This window comes from Cupressus sempervirens, chromosome 9 (genome assembly GCF_028749045.1).
Source record: "Cupressus sempervirens isolate cs-2001-9-10 chromosome 9, ASM2874904v1, whole genome shotgun sequence".
NCBI classification, from domain to species: domain Eukaryota; kingdom Viridiplantae; phylum Streptophyta; class Pinopsida; order Cupressales; family Cupressaceae; genus Cupressus; species Cupressus sempervirens.
This window is the reverse complement of record NC_143126.1, coordinates 378,217,746-378,237,640: the sequence shown is the minus strand read 5'-3', so window position 1 is coordinate 378,237,640 and position 19,895 is coordinate 378,217,746. Positions and strand designations below refer to the sequence as shown.

General features: G+C 38.0%; 2 protein-coding genes across 2 annotated transcripts in view; one reads left to right on the top strand and one right to left on the bottom strand.

The window, feature by feature from the left end:
* Positions 1 to 19,895, top strand: part of HCF244 (NAD(P)-binding Rossmann-fold superfamily protein) — a 257,194-nt gene that overhangs the window by 10,468 nt on the left and 226,831 nt on the right. The window lies entirely within an intron of this gene.
* Positions 17,326 to 18,355, bottom strand: LOC149538853 (uncharacterized). The gene is made up of 4 exons (XM_089800234.1): positions 18,223 to 18,355; positions 17,953 to 18,105; positions 17,648 to 17,867; positions 17,326 to 17,344 (listed from the first exon to the last, which is right to left on the bottom strand). Exons 1-4 carry the CDS (start codon positions 18,353 to 18,355, stop codon positions 17,326 to 17,328), a joined length of 525 nt encoding a protein of 174 aa, XP_089656360.1.

Sequence of the window (19,895 nt, the reverse complement as noted above, 5' to 3'; positions counted from 1 at the left end):
ACCTCACAACCAACCAATCCTATAAGGATAAGGATGTCTCACTCTCTTCAAACCAAGTTTCTGAACCATCTCCTCAGCAACAAGGTTATCAGTACTATTGCCATCCACAATCACATTGCAGACTTTACCACTAGACTTACAACGAGTTCTGAACAAACTAGTCCTTTGACAAGAATCCAATGTCCTCTGACCAACCAATACTTGCCGAGCCAATAAACTTTCTCCTTGCTTAGGTTCATGATCTTCAACCTCATTCACAACAGCAGCTTTCCTGTCACCAGCCTTTTGGGGACACTCATAAGATCTATGTCCTTCTTCATGACATCTTAAATAAGCACCCTTAAACTCACCTCTACCTGTCCTTCTCTTCTGATCAATAGGTTTTGGTTCATCTTCTGTACTCGATTTAGCCTTTGCCAAGTAGTCCTACTTCTCCTTTCCTCGAGAACTACCTTGATTCTTCCTCTTCAGCTTCTCCTCTGCTCTCAAAACATATTGATAAGCATCCTCAATCGAAGAAATATTCAGCATACCAACCTCATCCTGAATATTGAATCTCAAACTATTAATGCACCGTGCCACCTTCTCCTTTGACAATTCTCTATGCCCAGACCGAATAGTCAACTTGTAGAACTCCTCGGTATAATCTTTCACGCTTATATCCTTCTGCTTCAGATTCTGCAACATCTTAAACAACTCAAGTTCATAATCAGCAGGAATGAACTTAGCCTTCAACTTAGTCACCATCAATATCCATCTAGTGATCTTCATTTTGCCTTCTTCTTCTCTGTCTCTTTGCAGTTCCTTCCACCAAAGAGAAGCATGTCCCTTTAGCTTAGTTTGTGCCAACCTTACTCTGAGTGGATCTTTAATATCCTCAAGCTCAAAGTAGTCTTCCAATTCACCAATCCAATCAATTAGGTCTTCAGGATTCAAAGTACCTAAGAAATTAGAAACCTCCATCTTATGCTTCAACTTTAACTGAGATCTAGGTCTAGCAAACTGACCAAACCTATTTCCCATAGGTCTCTCCACACGATCAGTTCTGGCCTCACCACTCGATCTAGCAAATTTAAAGTCTTCAACAACTTCCTCATAACCATCTTCAGTACCCATATGCCAAGGTACACCACCTATAGCACTTATGATCTCAACGATCATATCACTCTTCATCAACACCATCTCAGATCTGAAAGTGACTTTAACCTCCTCTATTTCAGATCTAAAATCTACTTCAACCCTCTCTGAGATCCTTTCTTCCACAACATCACTAGGATCATCAATCGCCCTAGGGTCCAATCTTCTCGGAGGCATCTTCCAAGAATTTCTTAAACCCTAATAAATCCACTTCACAAAACCCTGGTGCAAACTGTCTCAACTTTGGCGCTCGGTCTACACACTCAAGAACAACCTTGCTCTGATACCACTTGATGCAGCGCAAGGCAGGAGAATCCCCAAAGGAGATGTCCTAGCCCCCAACAAATAACCACACAACGGAAGGTAAACAACAATGCAAGATTTGAAGCCCGAGTCACAATAATTTATTTATAGATATAACTGATTACATGCAATGTGCTGGGCTGTAAGGCCTTCTCGGTTACGGCCAAATACTATTAGTTTTGCAAGATCCCTCAAGATCTAATCCAAACCCTAGCTAGTCCAGATCCACACTCTGGTAGAAACCTCCAAGGAAAATCCAACGGGTACTCGCAAACCCACCAAGCAATCTCCTTGTTTCCCAAGCTTCAACTACTAACCTTCTCAAAATTTTGCTCCTCTACCACCTCCTCTTCTCCAAGATGGATGAATAATGACTAAAGACTTCACCAAAACCCCTACTTATACCAATCTAAGCCACAAGTCAGCCCAGTATGCTACAAATTAAATATCCCTTACATTAACTACTTGAAGAGCCACAAGTCGGCCTCCAATAGGAATTAAATCCCAAATGCCTTTAAAGGATTACAATAATTATTAAATACATCAAAATTAACTACCAAAGACCCAAATAGGTCCACTCAACCCCACCAAAATCTCTTAATCATGCAGGATAGCTAACTGCCTCAGGATGCTCCTGCATCAAAAGGCACCATCATACATTTGTAGATGGCCTCATCTTTATGGACTTATTCTTGAACCAAACACAAATTGAAGAGACATGTCTGGATGGTTAAAAATTCTCATATTAGAGGTGTGATTTGTAAGAGTCTCAATTCCATGAGATATCATCGAGCTTACCGTATTGTCATGAATAACGATTCCCCTGTCCTAGGTTGGAATTATATTTGGGAACATTTTGGAGATCCATATATTCTTCCGGTACCAGCTGATCCAATTGTAGATTGTCTTATTCCACTTGATACTGCTGATGATATTCCCTATGATGATGATACATTAGAATTCATCACAAGACTTGCAAAAATGAGCGTCGTGATGATCCCAAGCCTCTAGTTATAGTTTCTCCTTCTCTAGTTAAGATCACTTCATCTACTGTTGTTCATGATGACACTTGCATGGATTCAGGTGATTCAATACAACAGGAAATTCCTTGTCTTCCAGTTATAGCATTTGGGATGACTTCTTGACAAACATTGCATTTTTGTTTGTGGAGTCCTACATTGAGGATTTGGGAGACTTCTCTTTGTTGAAGATGATCCTTCTTTAGTTGTTGCAAGGGAACACTCTGACCCTCATAGTTCTCCATTTGACCTTTCTTTTGCATTTGACATGATTGTGGATACTTTCTTACAACAGTTGCAAGAGGTCTCTTTACTCTTTCAATTTAGAGAAGAAAGTTGAGTCTTTGGAGATAGATGTTCATGAGTCTCAAACTCCACTTAAGATGTGAAATTGCATGGTTGATCATACTCATGTATTGGAGATTCCTATGCAGTTTCCTAAGACATCATACATTTTGAGGGATCTTCCTACTGATTGGGGAGGATTCTTTGGTACACCTATGACACTATATCTTCCTATAGGGAGAAACATCATTCATTTTTCTTGGTGCAATTTCTACATTGATCCAAGAACATTTATCATGGGTGTAGATTCTCCATTGAGGGGGGGCTTCGTTAGTTCTCTTCCTTCTTTTGAGGAGATATTTTTCCTTGGAGTTTGAACCAGATTCTTACATGGATCAGTTAGCATTGGTTCCTTGGTTGTCTTTTGGGCTTGATCCTGATTGATTAATGGCATCTTCATCATTCAAGGACATGGCAACGACATACTTTATTTGGATTCCCCTTCCTTCTTCCCATCCACAATGGGAAGCCTTCTTGCATTTGTACTTGGTGTCTTCTTCCTAAGAGGAGAAATGTTGTTTGTAGACATTGAACCATCTTTTGTCTTTAAGCACTCACTATACTTGCAGGAGTTCATTTACTATGGGAGGGATATCACGTCTCCTTGGTTCCTTCCTATGGAGGGATAATTTAGTGTATATGCATGATGTATGCCATAATAGGGGGGTCTTGCTTACTCCATCCATACATGCATCTTGCTTTCCTTTTCATCTCTTTTTTTGGGGGAGGGTTTTTCCCATGTGGTTTTCCCTCTTTCTTCGCTTTATGAGAGATTGCATTGCATATCTTTTGCACTTGTAGTTTGTACATGGGTACCTAACATGGCCTAGTAGCCGGGACCCACCTTGCATTGTCATCTAGTTTTTGTAAGCTTAAGTGCACTCCCTTAAGTTGTACTTAAGGGTGGGTGTTGTGTAAATAAGTATTTACTATTTACACTTTACTTAAGTTTACTTAGGATAATGCATTTTCATATTAATTGTCATGTAGACACCTAGGAGTTAGCACTCTATTTTAGCACATATTGTCTCACAACTCTCTTTGTGTGATACAATTTTGTATTATTATCCTCTCATTGGTGTACATACTTTCATGCTCAATGGAGGACAATCCACCTTTGGTGGGCATGTGCTTAGTTGTTATGCTTATCTCTTTGCATGACTCCTAGTCATCTTGGTTGCCTTTATATACAAGGCACTTTTATCATATATTCATCTGATTATCCATTATCATTTGATCATTATTGAGCTTCTCATTTGATCATCTCTTGTCTCTCTTGTGCTATCACTTGTGCTTCTAGATCTTGGCGTTGTATTCATTGCCTTAGGCAAATTCTTTCAATTCTGAGCAATAGCTAGCTGAAGCCCTTTTGAGCAAGAGGTAAATTCAGCTGCATTATTCTTCTTCTGAGCAATTGGCTAAATTTTATTTGCCACTTGTTCAACATAGAATCAATCAATTTCGAGCTTGGTCTCGAGGGGGGGGTTCGACATAGAAACAACTTCTATTAATTAAAAATTTATCAATCACAATTGCATCAATTACTAAAATAATAATGCATATGAGAAGAAGACATAATACAATATTTACATGGAAACCCTTATAGGAAAAAACAATGACAAATTACTTTCTTATATAATAATCTCATACAAATTTTTATAGGTTCAAACCTACTAGAGGCACCGACCCCTCATTCAATTTGCAAGCATTTGCCCACTAGAGTTGCAACCCATAATTCGATTTGTGAGCACTAGCCCACTAGAGGCACCAACCCATCATTCAATTTGTTTTCACAAGAGCAATAACTCTTTCTACAATCTGCTCTATTCTCCTCATAAAATATATTACAAATCTGCCACACAACATCTCACAAAACTCCAAAGTTTCCTTTAATTTTCCATGAAACCCTCTTCACGAGTCTCATAAAGTCTTGACTATTGGGCTCATAGATTCCTTAAAAATCTACTTATAAATTCTTCACAAATTTCCATGTACATATAGTGAATACACTTCACACCACTTCAAAACATTTCACAAATCCCTTTTTATTGACTCATCAAGGAAGTCATCTCGATGAAGAGGCACATCATTAATTTTAACTTTGTTACTTTATTTGTTTCCTTGTACCTATTCATAACTATTTCAAATGAAATCTCTGCATGTTATTCTTCTTCAATCAAATAATATCTCATTACATTGAGGAATAATTCTACACTCTTATCTGATAAATCTGCAGATGATCTTCTCACAAGTTGGTCTTCAATTTGGTGTATGCATATTTTATTTTCTTTTACACACAACACCACACATTTCATCTTGATTTTCAAGCTCTTTATGTATCTACCAAGATATGCATTTTCCTTCTAAAAGACACCTTTTAACAACAAATGGATATTTCTGTGTTGGTTGGATATTTTGCAACCGATAGTTTTGGGTAAAATCCAGTCGCGAAATAGGATTACTAGCCACAACGTGTGAAACAGAGTCTTTCCTACCTTAAAGGTAAGGCTCCCCCTTCTCACCGTTCCTTGGATCAACTCAAGGTAAGCAAGAAGTTGAGAGATTTTGTAAAGGAATATTACCAATATTCTTTCCTCTCAACTTTCAAGAAAGAATCCACTTACCCGTGGAGTGAGTAAAGGGCAAGATGAAATCTCTAACTACACCTCTATCTAGTAGCTAGAAATGGTGATACTGATAAATTAACACCAACTCAAAGGCTAGCTGAAAGTGTACTGATTTGGCTCTAAGTTTGGTCATAATTCTATATGAATAAACTTTACTATTGGGGGCACAAAGACTTCTAGAAGTAAAGATATCCTAATTATTTTGTGAATTAAGAAAGAGATATAAGCTACAAACAAAACTTCTAGTCAATATATCTCTACAACCACTCCTAGTCAAACCTTTGGCTCTGATTGCTTCCTAATTCCTTTTTAAACTCAATTATCAAGAATGCAAAAAATCATGTGAATCAAAGACAACAAATGCAAATCACAGTCAAAACTTCTAACTTGCACAAGTAACAATCTCACTCAATCAAAGTTAAGTCTAAATTGATTCTTTGTATTCACTTTTCCTTCAAAATGATGCTACTATTATGAAGTAATTGGTAAATACTTGCTTGATATTAACAGAGACCAAAAGGTCAATTTATACAAAAGAATGAGACGATGTTTCCTTAGGAAACGATTATAAAGAATAGAAACATTCTATTCTAGAGAAAACAAAAAACGAAAGAAAACTAAAGCTTATTAGATATTTACCAGAGATAACCATTAACTAATAATAGACGACTTTATCTATTATTGTAATACCCTCCCTTAATGGTTAATCTATCTAACACAACAAGCTGTTCTCTGAATTTGACAAATTTATCAGGACCAAGAGGCTTGGTGAGAATTTTTGCAGTTTGATATGTGGTAGGAACATACTGTAAATCTAAAGTCCCATCTTCAACCAGCTATCGTATGTAATGACAGTGAATATCCACATGCTTGGTTCATTCATGGAAGACTGGATTTGGTGCTAACTTGATAACGCCTTCGTTATCAACAAATAGAGTAGTCGGACCTGCTGGTGACATTTGCATATCCTCAAGCATTCGATGAAGCCAAATAGCTTCACATCTTGCCTTAACAGTCCCTCTGTATTCGGCCTCTGTAGAAGAGAGAGAAACTGCTTGCTGCTTCTTACTGGTCCATGTGACTGCACCGGATCCCAAACTGAACACATATCCAGATGTTGACTTTTTATCATCAACAGAGCCTGCCCAATTTGAATCTGTGAACCCATTGAGTTTAGGATTAGAACTTCGAGAGTACAGAAGTCCATAATCTGAAGTGCTCTTCACATAACGAAGCACGCACTTTGCTACCATCCAATGATTAGCCTTAGGAGCTGTCATAAAGCGTGAAAATATAGCTGATTGCGAAGCTGATATCAAGCCTAGTAGCAAGAGAGCTAGATGAGGCTGCCTACTAGTTGCCTGTATGTAGTATCATCAACGAAATGAGAATCAGACTTTGCTGATAACTTGAGACCTTTCTCCATAGGCGTAGATGCAGGCTTGCAATCTTGCATTCAAAATTTGTCTAACAGGGCCCTGGCATATTTGGACTGTGAGATGAATATACTAGAAGCCTGTTGCCAAACTTCAACACCTAGGTAATAATGCATGAGCTCAAGGTCAGTCATATCAAAAGACTGACATAAATTCTGTTTGATTCCTTGAATCAAAGATGCCGAATTGCCAGTGATGATCAAATCATCCACATAAATAACTAGAAGGATGATGTCACTGTTAGTAGTCTTGATGTACAAATTTGAGTTTGAAGACCTCCTCTTGAAGCCTTGATCATTGAGGTACTTATCACTCTTGATGTACCATGTCCGAGGGGCCTGCTTCAAGCGATAGAGAGCTTTTACCAATCTAAGAACCTGATGTTCTTTACCAACAACTTTGAAACCAGGAGGTTGCATCATGTAGACCTCTTCATGGAGATCACCATTCAGGAAAGCACTCTTGACGTCCATGTGATGGACCTTCTAGCCAAACTGTGCTGCCATGGCTAGGACTAATTTGATGGTGCTCATCTTTGCAGAAGGAGCAAAGGTCTCTTCATAATCAATGCCCTGTCGTTGAGAAAAGCCCTTCGCCACCAAACAAGCTTTGTGCTTATCCAAAGTACCATCCGATTTGTATTTGATTTTGTAGACCCATTTGCAGCCAATGGGTTTCTTCCCTGGTGGAAGATTGGAAAGGACCCAAGTGTTGTTCTTCAGCAGGCTCTGGCATTCAGATGTCATGGCCTGTTCCCACTCTGGAATTCCTTTAGCTTCGGAATATGTTTGAGGTTCAAACACACTATGAATGTTGGCCATAAGAGGAAAGTTTACAAAATATGTAGTTTTGCTCTTTTTTTGAGCAGTTCTCCCATCAGTGAGCTCATCATCACAAATATTAGCAAGTCTCTTAGCCCACCACTTAGGTCGGATAGAGAATGACCAACAGTAGTACTAGGAGATGCTTGATCAACAGGATCCTCATCAGAAGAATTTGGATCAAACTCAGGGGAAACATCTACAAAATGAGGTGATCCTACATGAGAAGCTAGAGGTGTTTGTATAGGTATCACTAGAATAATTGGAGTTGCAGGAGCTACTGGAGCCCTCCCATCAGGTGGACCTAACGGAAGCCGAACTCCCAAATCATGAGCCATCATAGGCTGGTTTGCTGGATTAGGAATAGGAGAAACATGCATGAGTGGTCCTAGCTACTCATCAAAGACTACATCATGACTGTAGATGAGACAAAATGTCTCAACATTGATCAGGCAGTAGACTTTGTGAAGACTGCTATATCCAACAAGCATGAGTTTCTGACTCTTGGCATCCAACTTGGTGCATGAAGCATCAGGGATCCAAACAAAAGCAAGGGAGCCAAAAACCTTTAGGTGACTGATTCTGGGCTTGTGACCTGACCAGGCCTCTTTCGAAGTTTTACCTTTGATAGCCACTGTGGGTGACCGGTTCAACAAATAAATTGCAGTGTTAATTGCTTTTGCCCAAAACTGCTTCAGAACATGTCTGTGTTTGAGCATGGAACGAGTCATTTTGGTGATTGTCCTGTTTCGACATTCAACTACACTGTTCTGTTGTGGCGTGTGGGGTGTGGTTAATTGACGTTTGATGCCATGTGTATCCAAGAAGCTAGAGAAAGCATTAGAACAAAATTCCCCCCCTCCCCACCCTCCCCCCAATTGTCTGATCTAAGTGTAATAATTGATCTCCTAGACTCTTTTTCAACTAAAAGTTTAAACTTTTGAAATATAGGAAATGCATCTGATTTCATTTTAAGGAAATAAACCCACATTTTTCTACTGAAATCATCAACAAACAACAAGAAATACCTGGACCCAAGAACAAAAGGAGTGGCCATAGGGCCGCAAATATCAGCATGAATAAGTTGAAGTACCTGAGAAGCTCACCATGAATTGCCACTTGTGAAAGGTGTGTGATGTTGCTTCCTAGCCTGGCATGCATCACAAACTCCAAGTTGTTGAGTTTGAATCTTTGGCAATCCAAGAACAAGCTCATCCTGAGCAAGCTGTGAGAGACATTGCACATTTAAGTTCCCATATTGTTGATGCCAAAGTGTGCTGACAGAAGATCATCGAGTAGCCATAGCTAAGTCCCGAGAATCATCAGAATCAGTAAGTCTGAAAAGACCATGATCCTCAAGACCAACTGCAACAGTAGACTCAGTTCGCCTGATCAGTGATGGTGCATTGATGTGAACTGAAGGTGACTGCGAAGTGTGGAGAATGTCGCAGCAACTGACTGACTGAGAGTAGATTTAGTTCCATCCCTGGAACGTAGTACACATCAAGGAATATGAGATTCCTCCCAACAGACTGAATCTGAATGTTGCCTTTACTGACAATCGTGTACTCTTCTCTACCACCAAAAATAACAGAGTTTGAATAAGGCTGGTAGTCAGTAAACTAGTCACCTGAATCAATGTACTAGGTAGATGACTTCACATGATCTGCAGGTCTTTTAGCCATGAAGGCGTAAAAGGCAGATTTCACCTGCTTAGTGTGCTCTACATGGTTTTCTTTGGGCTATGAAATTGATTGCTTAGACTGTGCAACTAAGCATTTCCAACATTCAACCTCCATGTGTCCAAACTTGTGGCAGTAATTGCATTGAATGTTCTTTCTGGAACCATCTGATGTTGGAGCAGAAGACTTATGCTGAAACTTGCCCTTATCCTCCTGAAAGGATTTTGTAGAAAAGGCTTGCTCTGTGGAGGTGGAACTGGAGCTGCTACTGAACTATTGTTTCCACCGATCTTGCTGAAGCAGCAATGTGTGCAGAGATCAGTGAACTTTAGATCAACACCAGAAGATGTGATGTTGAGAGTCGATAAAATGCTCATAGGATTTGGGTAAATTGCAAAGAGTGATAGCCACAATATCCTCTTCCTCCATCTTGCGACCGATGGCAAGTAACTGATCACGGATTTCCTGAATCCAATTCAAGTGTGCCTGAAGCGAGGTGCGCTCATCTATGACAATAGAAAACAAAGTGTTTTTCAGAAAGAAGGCTCTGCTTTTGTGAGAAGTCTCATGAAGACCTTTGAGATGTGTCCAGATTTCGGCAGCTGTCTTGCTGGATGGAATCTAAGAAAGTTGATCATTAGCCACAGATAATTTGAGAAGCATCATTGTCTCGCAATTATTCAGATCCCATGTATTTTGATTAGGACTTGGAGAAGTTGGATGCTTCATAATGCCCAGAATAAGTTGATCGATGTTTTGATATTCAAAAATTGTGATGATTCGCTGCTTCCAGGTGCCATAATTGTGACCATTGAATTTGAAGTTATGGTCGAGCTAAATATTTGCCAGAGATGCCATGGCATGTTTTTCAATGAAAAATTGTGAAAATCTGTGAAGACACGTTCTTCGAGGAAAAAATTCGGAAGACCCAGAAGAATCAGAGAGTGACCTAGAAGAGAGCTCGAAAAATCGAAAAGGAATATGCTGTCGTTTTCTAGATCTGCTGGCTAAAAAATTGAGGCACGCAGAAAAACGAACAACCCAGTCGAGATCTCGGAAAACCCACCAAGAATTTGTAATCAAAATTTTTTTCCGACCTCAAAAATTAGGGTTTCGAGCAGAAAAACTAGTTGGCGGCCATGGAGGTTGAATTTGCAAAAATGACGGATTTTCTAAAAAAAGGTCGAAAAAAGGCAGTATGAACAGACAACCAGTGCTTGAAGGAGGTTACGATAGTATGGAGAAGGGAGATTGACGCCCAGAAGTCACATGATCAGAAAAATGACACATTTTGTTCTAAAAAAATGACTTGCGTGTTTGGTTTCTTCGATTTGCAGAGTAGTGATCTAAAGATAACTGCCAAACTCGTTACTGAACCTTGCAAAAAAATGCGTGGAGAAGATGCCGAGTTCCTCAGCCACAAACGCGAGTTCATAAACGCAGGAGCAAGAAAAATCGCGAGTGTAGAAAGATCATGATTTTGAGGGCAGAGATGCTTCAATCTTCAGACAAACCTGATGATTTGTTGATGACTCTCCAAAAATTCGAGCAAAAACCCTAGCTGGGTTTTTTCAAACACGAAAAACTCTAAAATTATTTCAAAAAAAAAATTTAACAAATAATTTCAAAAAAGAAATTATAATTTTTTTTGAAGTATTGGCTCTGATACCATATTACAAAGTAATTGGTAAATACTTGCTTGATATTAATAGAGACCGAAAGGTCAATTTATACAAAAGAATGAGACGATGTTTCCTTAGGAAACGATCGTAAAGAATAGAAACATTCTATTCTAGAGAAAACAAATCACGAAAGAAAACTAAAGCTTATTAGATATTTACAAGAGATAACCATTAACTAATAATAGACGACTTTGTCTATTATTGTAATAGCTACACAATCAAAGTTATGCTTGCACAATTTCTGTAGAGCTCTCTTGCATACAATAAAAGATAGATTTTACAATGAGAGGGTACTCTATATAGGCAAAGGAGTTGAGAAAAAGATGGAGGAAAAAGTGGGAGCAACTCAACCAACTTTGACCAAGTCTACCTGAAAGAGAAATTATTGGATTAGAAGTAATTACACATGTAATTGGTATTACATGTAATTACACATTTTCATGCAATACATCCTCTTTGATCTACAAACATAAAAACAAAATAACAATCTTAAAGATTGTTCTTTAGTGCCTTGAATTTGATGATAACGTCAAGCACTATAGGAAGATCATAAATCTCCATTGTCTTTGATATGGCTTCCATTCTAATTGCATCGACATATGCTGATTTTACAACCTTGGAATTTGCCTTCAGAAAATCTTGCAAGTGCTTTGCCAAAGATTTACACAAGGAAAATTTGTTCATTGTGTGAGAATCTAAATCAGCATTGATCCTGATTGTATATCCCGTTGTGATTTCTTCAACTACAACCAAGTTATCATTTTCATCAAGATCTTACATCCCATTTGTTCCAAATCACACGTGTTTCCAGTTTCTATTGCCTGACAATCTTCAAGGGCTGCCTACAACTTTGTTATCACTTTTCTCAGTGTTTCTTCTTTGTAGCCCATAAGTCCTTGGCATGTATAGAACATTTCACAGGATTGAAGAACATCACATGTGACCGTGGCATCTAAATCAGATTTGGCAACTTCATCCTAGTCATTCAGAATCTTTTTTAGGATGTCAACCTCATGACTTAAAGATGTAATCAGGTCATGTAGCGTTTCTTTAGTGCCTCTGATACTTTCAAGGACTTTGACTGTATCTGTAATGGCCTGTACACCTTCGGAAATGACTTCTCCCATCCAAGACTGCACAACTTCCACTATCCTTTTCTCCTTAGTTGTTTGAGATACAACAACTGCATGTTGTGAGGATTGTTGTTGAATTACCTCATTTAACTGAGCAACCTCTTGCTTGAGCTGATTTTTCTTTTCCCATAATTCATGATTTCTCTTTGAAACATTAGCAAGTGCGTCTTGAGCATCCTATAGGCAACCCAGTCGTGACTATTTCCCAACTTCTACTTTGGTGAATTTGTAATAAGAGTGAGTAAGTTCTTCAACTGACTTGTTCACCAATGGCTCAACAACTTCCACAAACTTAGTCTTTTTAGAATCAACTATAATTCTAGAAACATTCTTATCTTTCAAAGATTTAAATTTAGTTTCCTTTATAGGAAGGTTATGTGGGGGTACCACAACCTTTCTTCTCTTCATTGTAATCTTACTCAACGATGTAGGCAAGCTGAAACTCTCATTTGTGGAAGTAGGTACAATGGAGACCATTGGCATTGGACTTGATTGTATCTCTGTTGTAACTGAGCATGACTCTATTTGCACAATTGAATTCATGGGTGCATGATAAGAAGATTTTGTCATGAACAACTCAAAGCCAGTCATAGAAGTGTCAAGTTGGGAAACTTGATCCTCTGTGAAGATTGAAAAATTCTCAAACACATTTCCAAGATTTTCGTGTTGCTTAGCTGTTAGAATGGACGACACTGCTGAAGATATAGGGAGTGCAAATGTATTTACTTCTAATGATGGAATAGGAAGTGTGAAGACCGTAGAGAATGAATCCACATCATCATCAATTGTACCTAGAAAAGGTGCCTCTTGCATAGATGGTTCATGAGTTTGTGCAGGTCTTGGAGGAGATATGATCATGACTTCTCCTTCTTCCTCTGTATGCTCTTTATCAGATTCTTCTTCCGATTCTTGAATTTGCACAGGTTTTTGAGATGTTTTAAATACTTTCTCATCTTTCAATTTGAACTCGAGGGATTTCTTCACATCGGAGGAGGATGCACCATCTTTACCCACAACTTCTAATTGCGACTTTCTCCCAAATGGACCAAAACTTCCACAATCCAAACCCAATTTTGGATTTACGCTTATCAGACCTTTGATCTTCAACCTGTAGCTTAATTGTAACTCATGATAAAATTCAGTTTCAAAAAAGAACAAATGAAGTAAACTGTTCATGTTGATCATTTTCAGCTTATATTCAAAATTGCAGAAAACACTTTTCATTCATATTGAAGGAATAATGAAAGTCCTTGTATTATTCATTCTGAATATACAACTAATATTTACAAAAGAACTATAATAATCAAAGAATGCTGAAAGTAAAATTCTCTCACACAAGTGACCGTTAGAGTAGTCTCTAAATTGCTGATATATATTCCTACTCTGTCAAAGTAAATAACATGAAAAGAAAAAGGAGAGGAGAAACTCATGGGCACCAATCATTGCTTATAATGATTGGTTGATATGCATCTATCCATTTCCACCCATCCGCTGCTTCAAGCCGCATCCCATCCGTGCATCCGAACCTTGCATTCATAATATTTTTGTTAGATTCAATGGATCTAGGCAATGTAAAGTGTCTCATTTTGCCTCATTCATATTCCTATCACACCATTCATCTTCACAAAATAAAAATATATATCAGCAGAGAAAGGAAAAACAATTATGCCAAAACGTTTTACTACTAACATGTTTGTTTCCTGTGTAGCATTTTGTTTCTAATGGGTACGCGGATATTACAGTAGGCTCCCACAAGGGTTATTGAGCCCGATGTACTCATTAGAAACAAGACTTATGAAGCTGATCAAAACAAGTAAGGACATAAGAACAAAAGTATTAAAGGGACCTATTAACTTACGAAACCTTTTACGTCTGTAAATAAAATTTGTTTCAGCATGTACAACATCAGAAGAGAGGAAAATTAAAGGGACAAGTAATTCCTACTTGAAACCTTTTGTTTTATATCAAATAAGTGAATAAGACTGAATAAGCTGCCATTGTAAATATATACCAGAATAGAGCTGCTGATGAAACAAATACAGCTACAAATCAGGTTGATGAACATAAACAAATGGACATGATAGAATGCATGATAATCATACAAAGGTGTGACAACAACAAGCTCATTCCTAATCATGTATATGCATAAAGAGAGAAGTTTCAGCATGTAAATAAGAGAAACAAAGACAAGCTTTCAAGAGCTATAAGAGCATCAGGTATGAATCATGGAGATTTGTGACAAAGTACAAATTGCTGGCAAACAACAAAGCTATCAGATAAAAGTTTAAATGATGCATGACAACAGTAATTCCAGAAAATTCTCCAAATTATAGTTTTAAAATGCAGTATTCAGAAGTCATGATGAAAAATTCCAGGCAATGGTGTGCATCAGCATAAGCATTAGAGGAAAGTATGAATGCAAAATATGAACTGCTACAGGAAAGATGTGTTATAAGCAAAAAAGTCAATCACATATTTGAACTTATTACGAAAGGATGTTCTATTATGATTCACATCTATAGGATGATGTTTTCTACTCACTTGAATATCTCAGATTTTCAGAATACCTATTAGCAAGTTTATGGTTATGAATCCCAACAAAACAACTATCTACAGTAATTGCATGTTCATTGAAATTTCAACAGCAGCTCTCAAGAAAAGAAGGAAAAGCCAAATGGTAAGATTGGTGTGGGATTAGTATAATATAACCATCAAAACAATAGTAAAATTCCATGAGAAAGTTTCGAAGACCCAATATCAGCTACAACAATCAAATCATGGTATTAGAAAATATCATAAGTAAGCCAGTTTACCCTAGAAGATGAACAAAATTTCTAAATGATGTTGGAATAATGTCATAAAGTTAGGTATGGTGAACGCAGAGGAAAATGGAAAAGCCGTACACAGTAATAAACAGTGAAACACTTGACGTGCCAAGAAGAATCTTTTGTTGCAAATACATCCAAGAATCTGTGTTTTGTATTATCAAAATCTAAGAGAGGAGAAGCCCCAGATTTCTTTAATGTCTACAAAAGTTACGGCCCGTAACTTCTAGAAGTCTTCAATAAACAATATAAAATGCAACTATGGCGAGTTCAATAGCTTCATAAACTCATGCCATAAAAAGAGAAAAGCACTAAGTATCATATTTGAGAGTTGAAAAAACGAAAGTAAAAAACACCTTGGCCATGGGTTTTCAAAAATGAGCAAGGGTACCCAAAAAAACAAAAGCCATGATAGTTCTAGACGAGAGATTCATGGCATGGGAGCAAGTCTCTTAAAATCAGTTTCAAAATATATCAGACTAAAATCTCCATGTCTCCAAAGAAGAAAACCCCATATTCTGTATTTTGAGTGCCATATTCACGCTAGGACAAGTATCGTAAGAACAAACAAATTAAGACAGAGGAAGAATCAATTCCACAACAAAAGAAGCCCAGTACGATGAAGTAAAGCTTTTAAAAAAAGAACAACAGGGAATGATGTCAATGATGGGAAGTAATAAGGAGAAGGAAACTTACAACCTCAGAAAGTGCGTTGCATGTGACTCTAGATGCGACCAAGAGAATGCAGAAAAGTGAAGTATGAATCAAAGTAACAAGAATCGGAATCGGATCGGAATCGGCAAGGCTGAATCGAATCGTGAATCGGCAATGAATCGGCGATGAATCGGCAAATTTGAAAAAACCCTTTAAATTTAAAGATTTTAACAATTTAAAACTTATTTCATGCACCCTTTATTGAATATAACTTAAACACACTATAACATCATCAAATAGAAGTTAAAACTTAACATACATAAACATGGAACATAAAATCCATCACATATGTAACTATGTTATCTAAAATGTAAATTGTAGGCTAGCTGAAGTAAATAGAAATCAAATGATCATAATGATTTAAATCATAAAATGTATGTAAGATGATCCATAAGACATCAAATCATAAATGTATGTAAGAATCTAAGATGAAGATCCATGAAAGTTTGAAACATATGTCTATCAATGATTCAGTATCAATATCTGTAAACAAAATATAAAAACAAGGCTCCAGCTCAAGCCTTAGACTCATAGTCATCATCATCATCCTCAACATCATCTTGAAGCTCGGCTGCAGCCTCAACCTCAGCCTCTGAGTATCCAGTCTGCTTAGTAGCAAGGCATCTAATGTAGGTCCTAGAGGACTGCCGAGCCATATCTCTCGCATGTAAGATGGGCTCATGAACGTCGCTAGGGCCTGTGCCTGTGTGTGCACGTGTGCGTCTACCAATGCTTGAAGAACGTGCTCTAGCTGCCTCAGCCTCTATATCCACTTGGTCAACCCAACACAGTCTTCCTCAGTGAAGACTGGATCCACAACCTCTGTGAGCCACTCTGATTCTGGATCAATCTCCTCTAGAATGATCGGAGAGGAGTCAGTGCCCAAAATCTGTCTGATCCTAAGACGGAGGTTGTAATGAACAAAGACAATATCATTCAACTTCTGCACCGTCAACCTATTTCTCCTCTTCGAATGAATGTGCTCGAACATGGACCAATTGCGCTCACATCCAGAAGCGCTGCTTGGCTGACTTAGAATACGAATGACAATTTTTTGAAGTTTTGGGGTTGTGGCCCCAAACATTTGCCACCATCTATCTGCAGTAAGGGAAAAATTGAAAATAGAAACAATTAGTCTCATTTACAAATTACAAGTTAACTCTAAAATTACATAATCAACTTTAAGTTTAGAATCTAGATTCATGAACATTGAATATATTATTTAATTTTTACCTGGCTGTAGTGTTGTCTGAGCATTTATGGCCATCCTGCCAGAGAAAAGTGGCCCCTCTTTATTGTTGAACTGGTCTAGCTCAACAATCGCAGTAGCGCTATCTTCATCGCTACTCAACCTCTGAATCACTGTGTATAAGCTAGTGAGAACCTCCGCATCCTCCTTGAACTCAGGACGGAAACGATATGCCGGATTCAGAAAGTAAGCTGTTGCATGGATGGGTCGATGGAGCTGATTCTGCCATCTCCTATCGATGATGTCCCAAATAGGGCCATACCTCTCTTGCACTCCTGCATATTGGGCTCTGATGGCCTCCTTGGCCCTATCCATGCCCTCATAAATGTAGCCCATAGAGGGCTTCTCCCAATCAGCAATTCATAGCAAAGCTACAAGGGGCTCAGTGACCTAATATAAAGTAAAACAAAAAACTTGAGTCAAAACTTAAATATAAAATAATATAACTTAAAGTAAAAGTAAAATACTAAATGTTAAATTGCAATAAATTTACTTGCAGGATTTCTCTAGGGGGTTTCCAAAAACCATCCTCATCAAATATGCAATCGGCCACATCTATCCCTGCAGTGGTCGTAGCATAGGAAGAGGAAATCCACTCCCGCCCAACAAACATGATCCTCAATTCATCCCTTGATGTCAACAAGGACTGCAAGGTGATGAAATTCGAGACAAACCTTGTGATACCTGGGCGAGCTAACTCCTTGCCTTCTGTGTACTTCCTCATTGTGCTAAGGACAAATGAATGATTATAAATGAATTTGCATATGTTTTTTGCCCTTTCCACACATGACTTGACAAACTCAAGTTTGCCAATTTCCTCCAACATGAGGTCAATGCAATGTGCCGCACAAGGGGACCAAAATATGGTGGGGTGCCTCTCCATCAAAAATTTACCTACAATAATTTTAAGTCAATTAGAAATTCAAATTTCAAAATTCAAATAAATTTATTTTGAAAACTTGAAAAGTTAAAAGTTTACCTGCAGCAACATAACTTGCTGCATTATCTGTCACCACCTGGATCACATTTTGTTCTCCCACCTCTGCTATGACTTCCTCAATAGCCTCACATGAGTATGTGGCATTTTTTACATGTGCGGAAGCATCGATGGATTTGATGAACATGGTATATCCTACAAGTAACAAAACAATGAATTAGAATATTAAAATTAAATGGATCATCAACAAATTAGCATTCAACAAATCAAAATTTACAATTATGTATGTAGGAAAGTAGAATGATCAATTACCTCCACAGGATACAAGAAAATTGAGGAGTGTTCTATTCCTCCTATCTGTCCAACCATCAGTCATGATGGTGCAACCCTTTGCAATCCACTCCTTTCGGTTCTCCTCAAGCTTAGCCCTCATGTCCTCTACCATCTCATCCAAGAGGTATCCGCTCAACTCAGCCTCAGTTGGGGCTTTAAACTCCGGACCACAAATAGCAACCGCATCTATCATGTTCTGCCAATAAGGAGCCCTGTCACAAATAAAAATTTAGATGTCAAAGACTCAAATTATAAAACAAGTAGATATAATTAAAGTTTTACTTTTACTTTTAATTTTAACTTTAAAGAAAACAACGAAAAAAGAATCAATTACCTGGCTGCAATAAATGGAATGTTGCAAAAGTACCAAAATTTGCATATCTCCTTTCTGGCAGCATCAGGAATCTCCTTGTTCAAACCCATGCCCTCAAGTGTGGGTTGGGAACCAGGAGTAGTGGGGGGCACAAAGTAACTATCCATTCTATTTTTCCGCACTCTAGGCTGCAATAGGTTGGTGTGGGACTCTGTCTCAGTATGTGACCGACTAGCACTAGCACGAGCAGAAGAACTAGGATAAAAAGGAGGCCTAGAAGAACCCTCTCCAACACAACCTACAGATGCAGAAGCTGATGCAGATGCAGATGTGGATGCGGCTGCGGATGCGGATGCGGATGCAGATGCGGGAACATGGGAGCCAATACCCCTTAACCCTTCAAGTTGCATTTTCCTATTGGCTTTGTCTTTTTCAATTTTTTCTAATGCCATTAAGCAAGTGCGTTTTGCCTCAGGAGTTTGGTGAGTGCAAATTGTAGCATCATGTCCAGATATAGCAGCAATGTGGTATTTCAATCTATAAATACCCCCAGAAGTTATTTTTTCTTTACAAAAAATACATTTTGGTTGATATTTGGTTCTTCCAGTAAACTCTTTGTTATATTTCCAACATTCATCTTTTCTACCCATTGCGAATTTGCGAAAAATGAAAGCAAAGGCTGCTGCAATAAAAATTTATATGTAAAATATCAAAGTTTGAAGCTAATAAAAGCCTACATAACAAGAAACCCTAGTTTGCAACTCAGTAAAAACTGTAAAACTAAAAATAAAGAACATTCAAGATCTAAACTAAAAATCTTGAAAACTATAAAAATTTAACAAAAAATGCATAATACACTAACATGCAAAAAAAAAAGAGCACTTATCTCTTGCAAATGAGTTGAGGAGTGTTGAGATTGGCTCCTTAATGCTCCCAATGCAATTGATGGCCTCACCAAATGGATCGCTGATCTCTTTTGTGCTCTTTCTTCTTGCCGGTTAGAAACCTATGGCTTTTCTTTTCTCTTCTTCTCTCTCACTTTTCCTCTCTTCTACTCATGTTAAACAAATAGAAGGCCCTTTAAGGTTATAACAAAGAGAACAGGTCAAAAACAAAGTAAAAAAAACAAGCAATTTTTTAAAATTTTACAAGTCTATACTTTATTGGCCGTGGGCAATTCTTGCCGATTTTTTCAGGCGATTCATGTGATTGTTTGGATGAATCGCCCAAATTGGCGATTCACCTGATGAAATCGGCGATGGCGATTTCTGACTCCAAAAATATCGCCATTGCTGAATCTAATCACTGAATCGCCGATTCAAGCGATTTTTGGGCGATT

Coding starts and splice junctions, on each gene's coding strand:
- LOC149538853 (XM_089800234.1), bottom strand. CDS start 18,355: ATGGTAGAGGACATGAGGGCTAAGCTTGAGGAGAACCGAAAGGAGTGG. Junction 18,106..18,222: donor TTTTCTTGTATCCTGTGGAG/GTAATTGATCAT, acceptor TGTTACTTGTAG/GATATACCATGTTCATCAAA. Junction 17,868..17,952: donor AGCAAGTTATGTTGCTGCAG/GTAAACTTTTAA, acceptor AAATTATTGTAG/GTAAATTTTTGATGGAGAGG.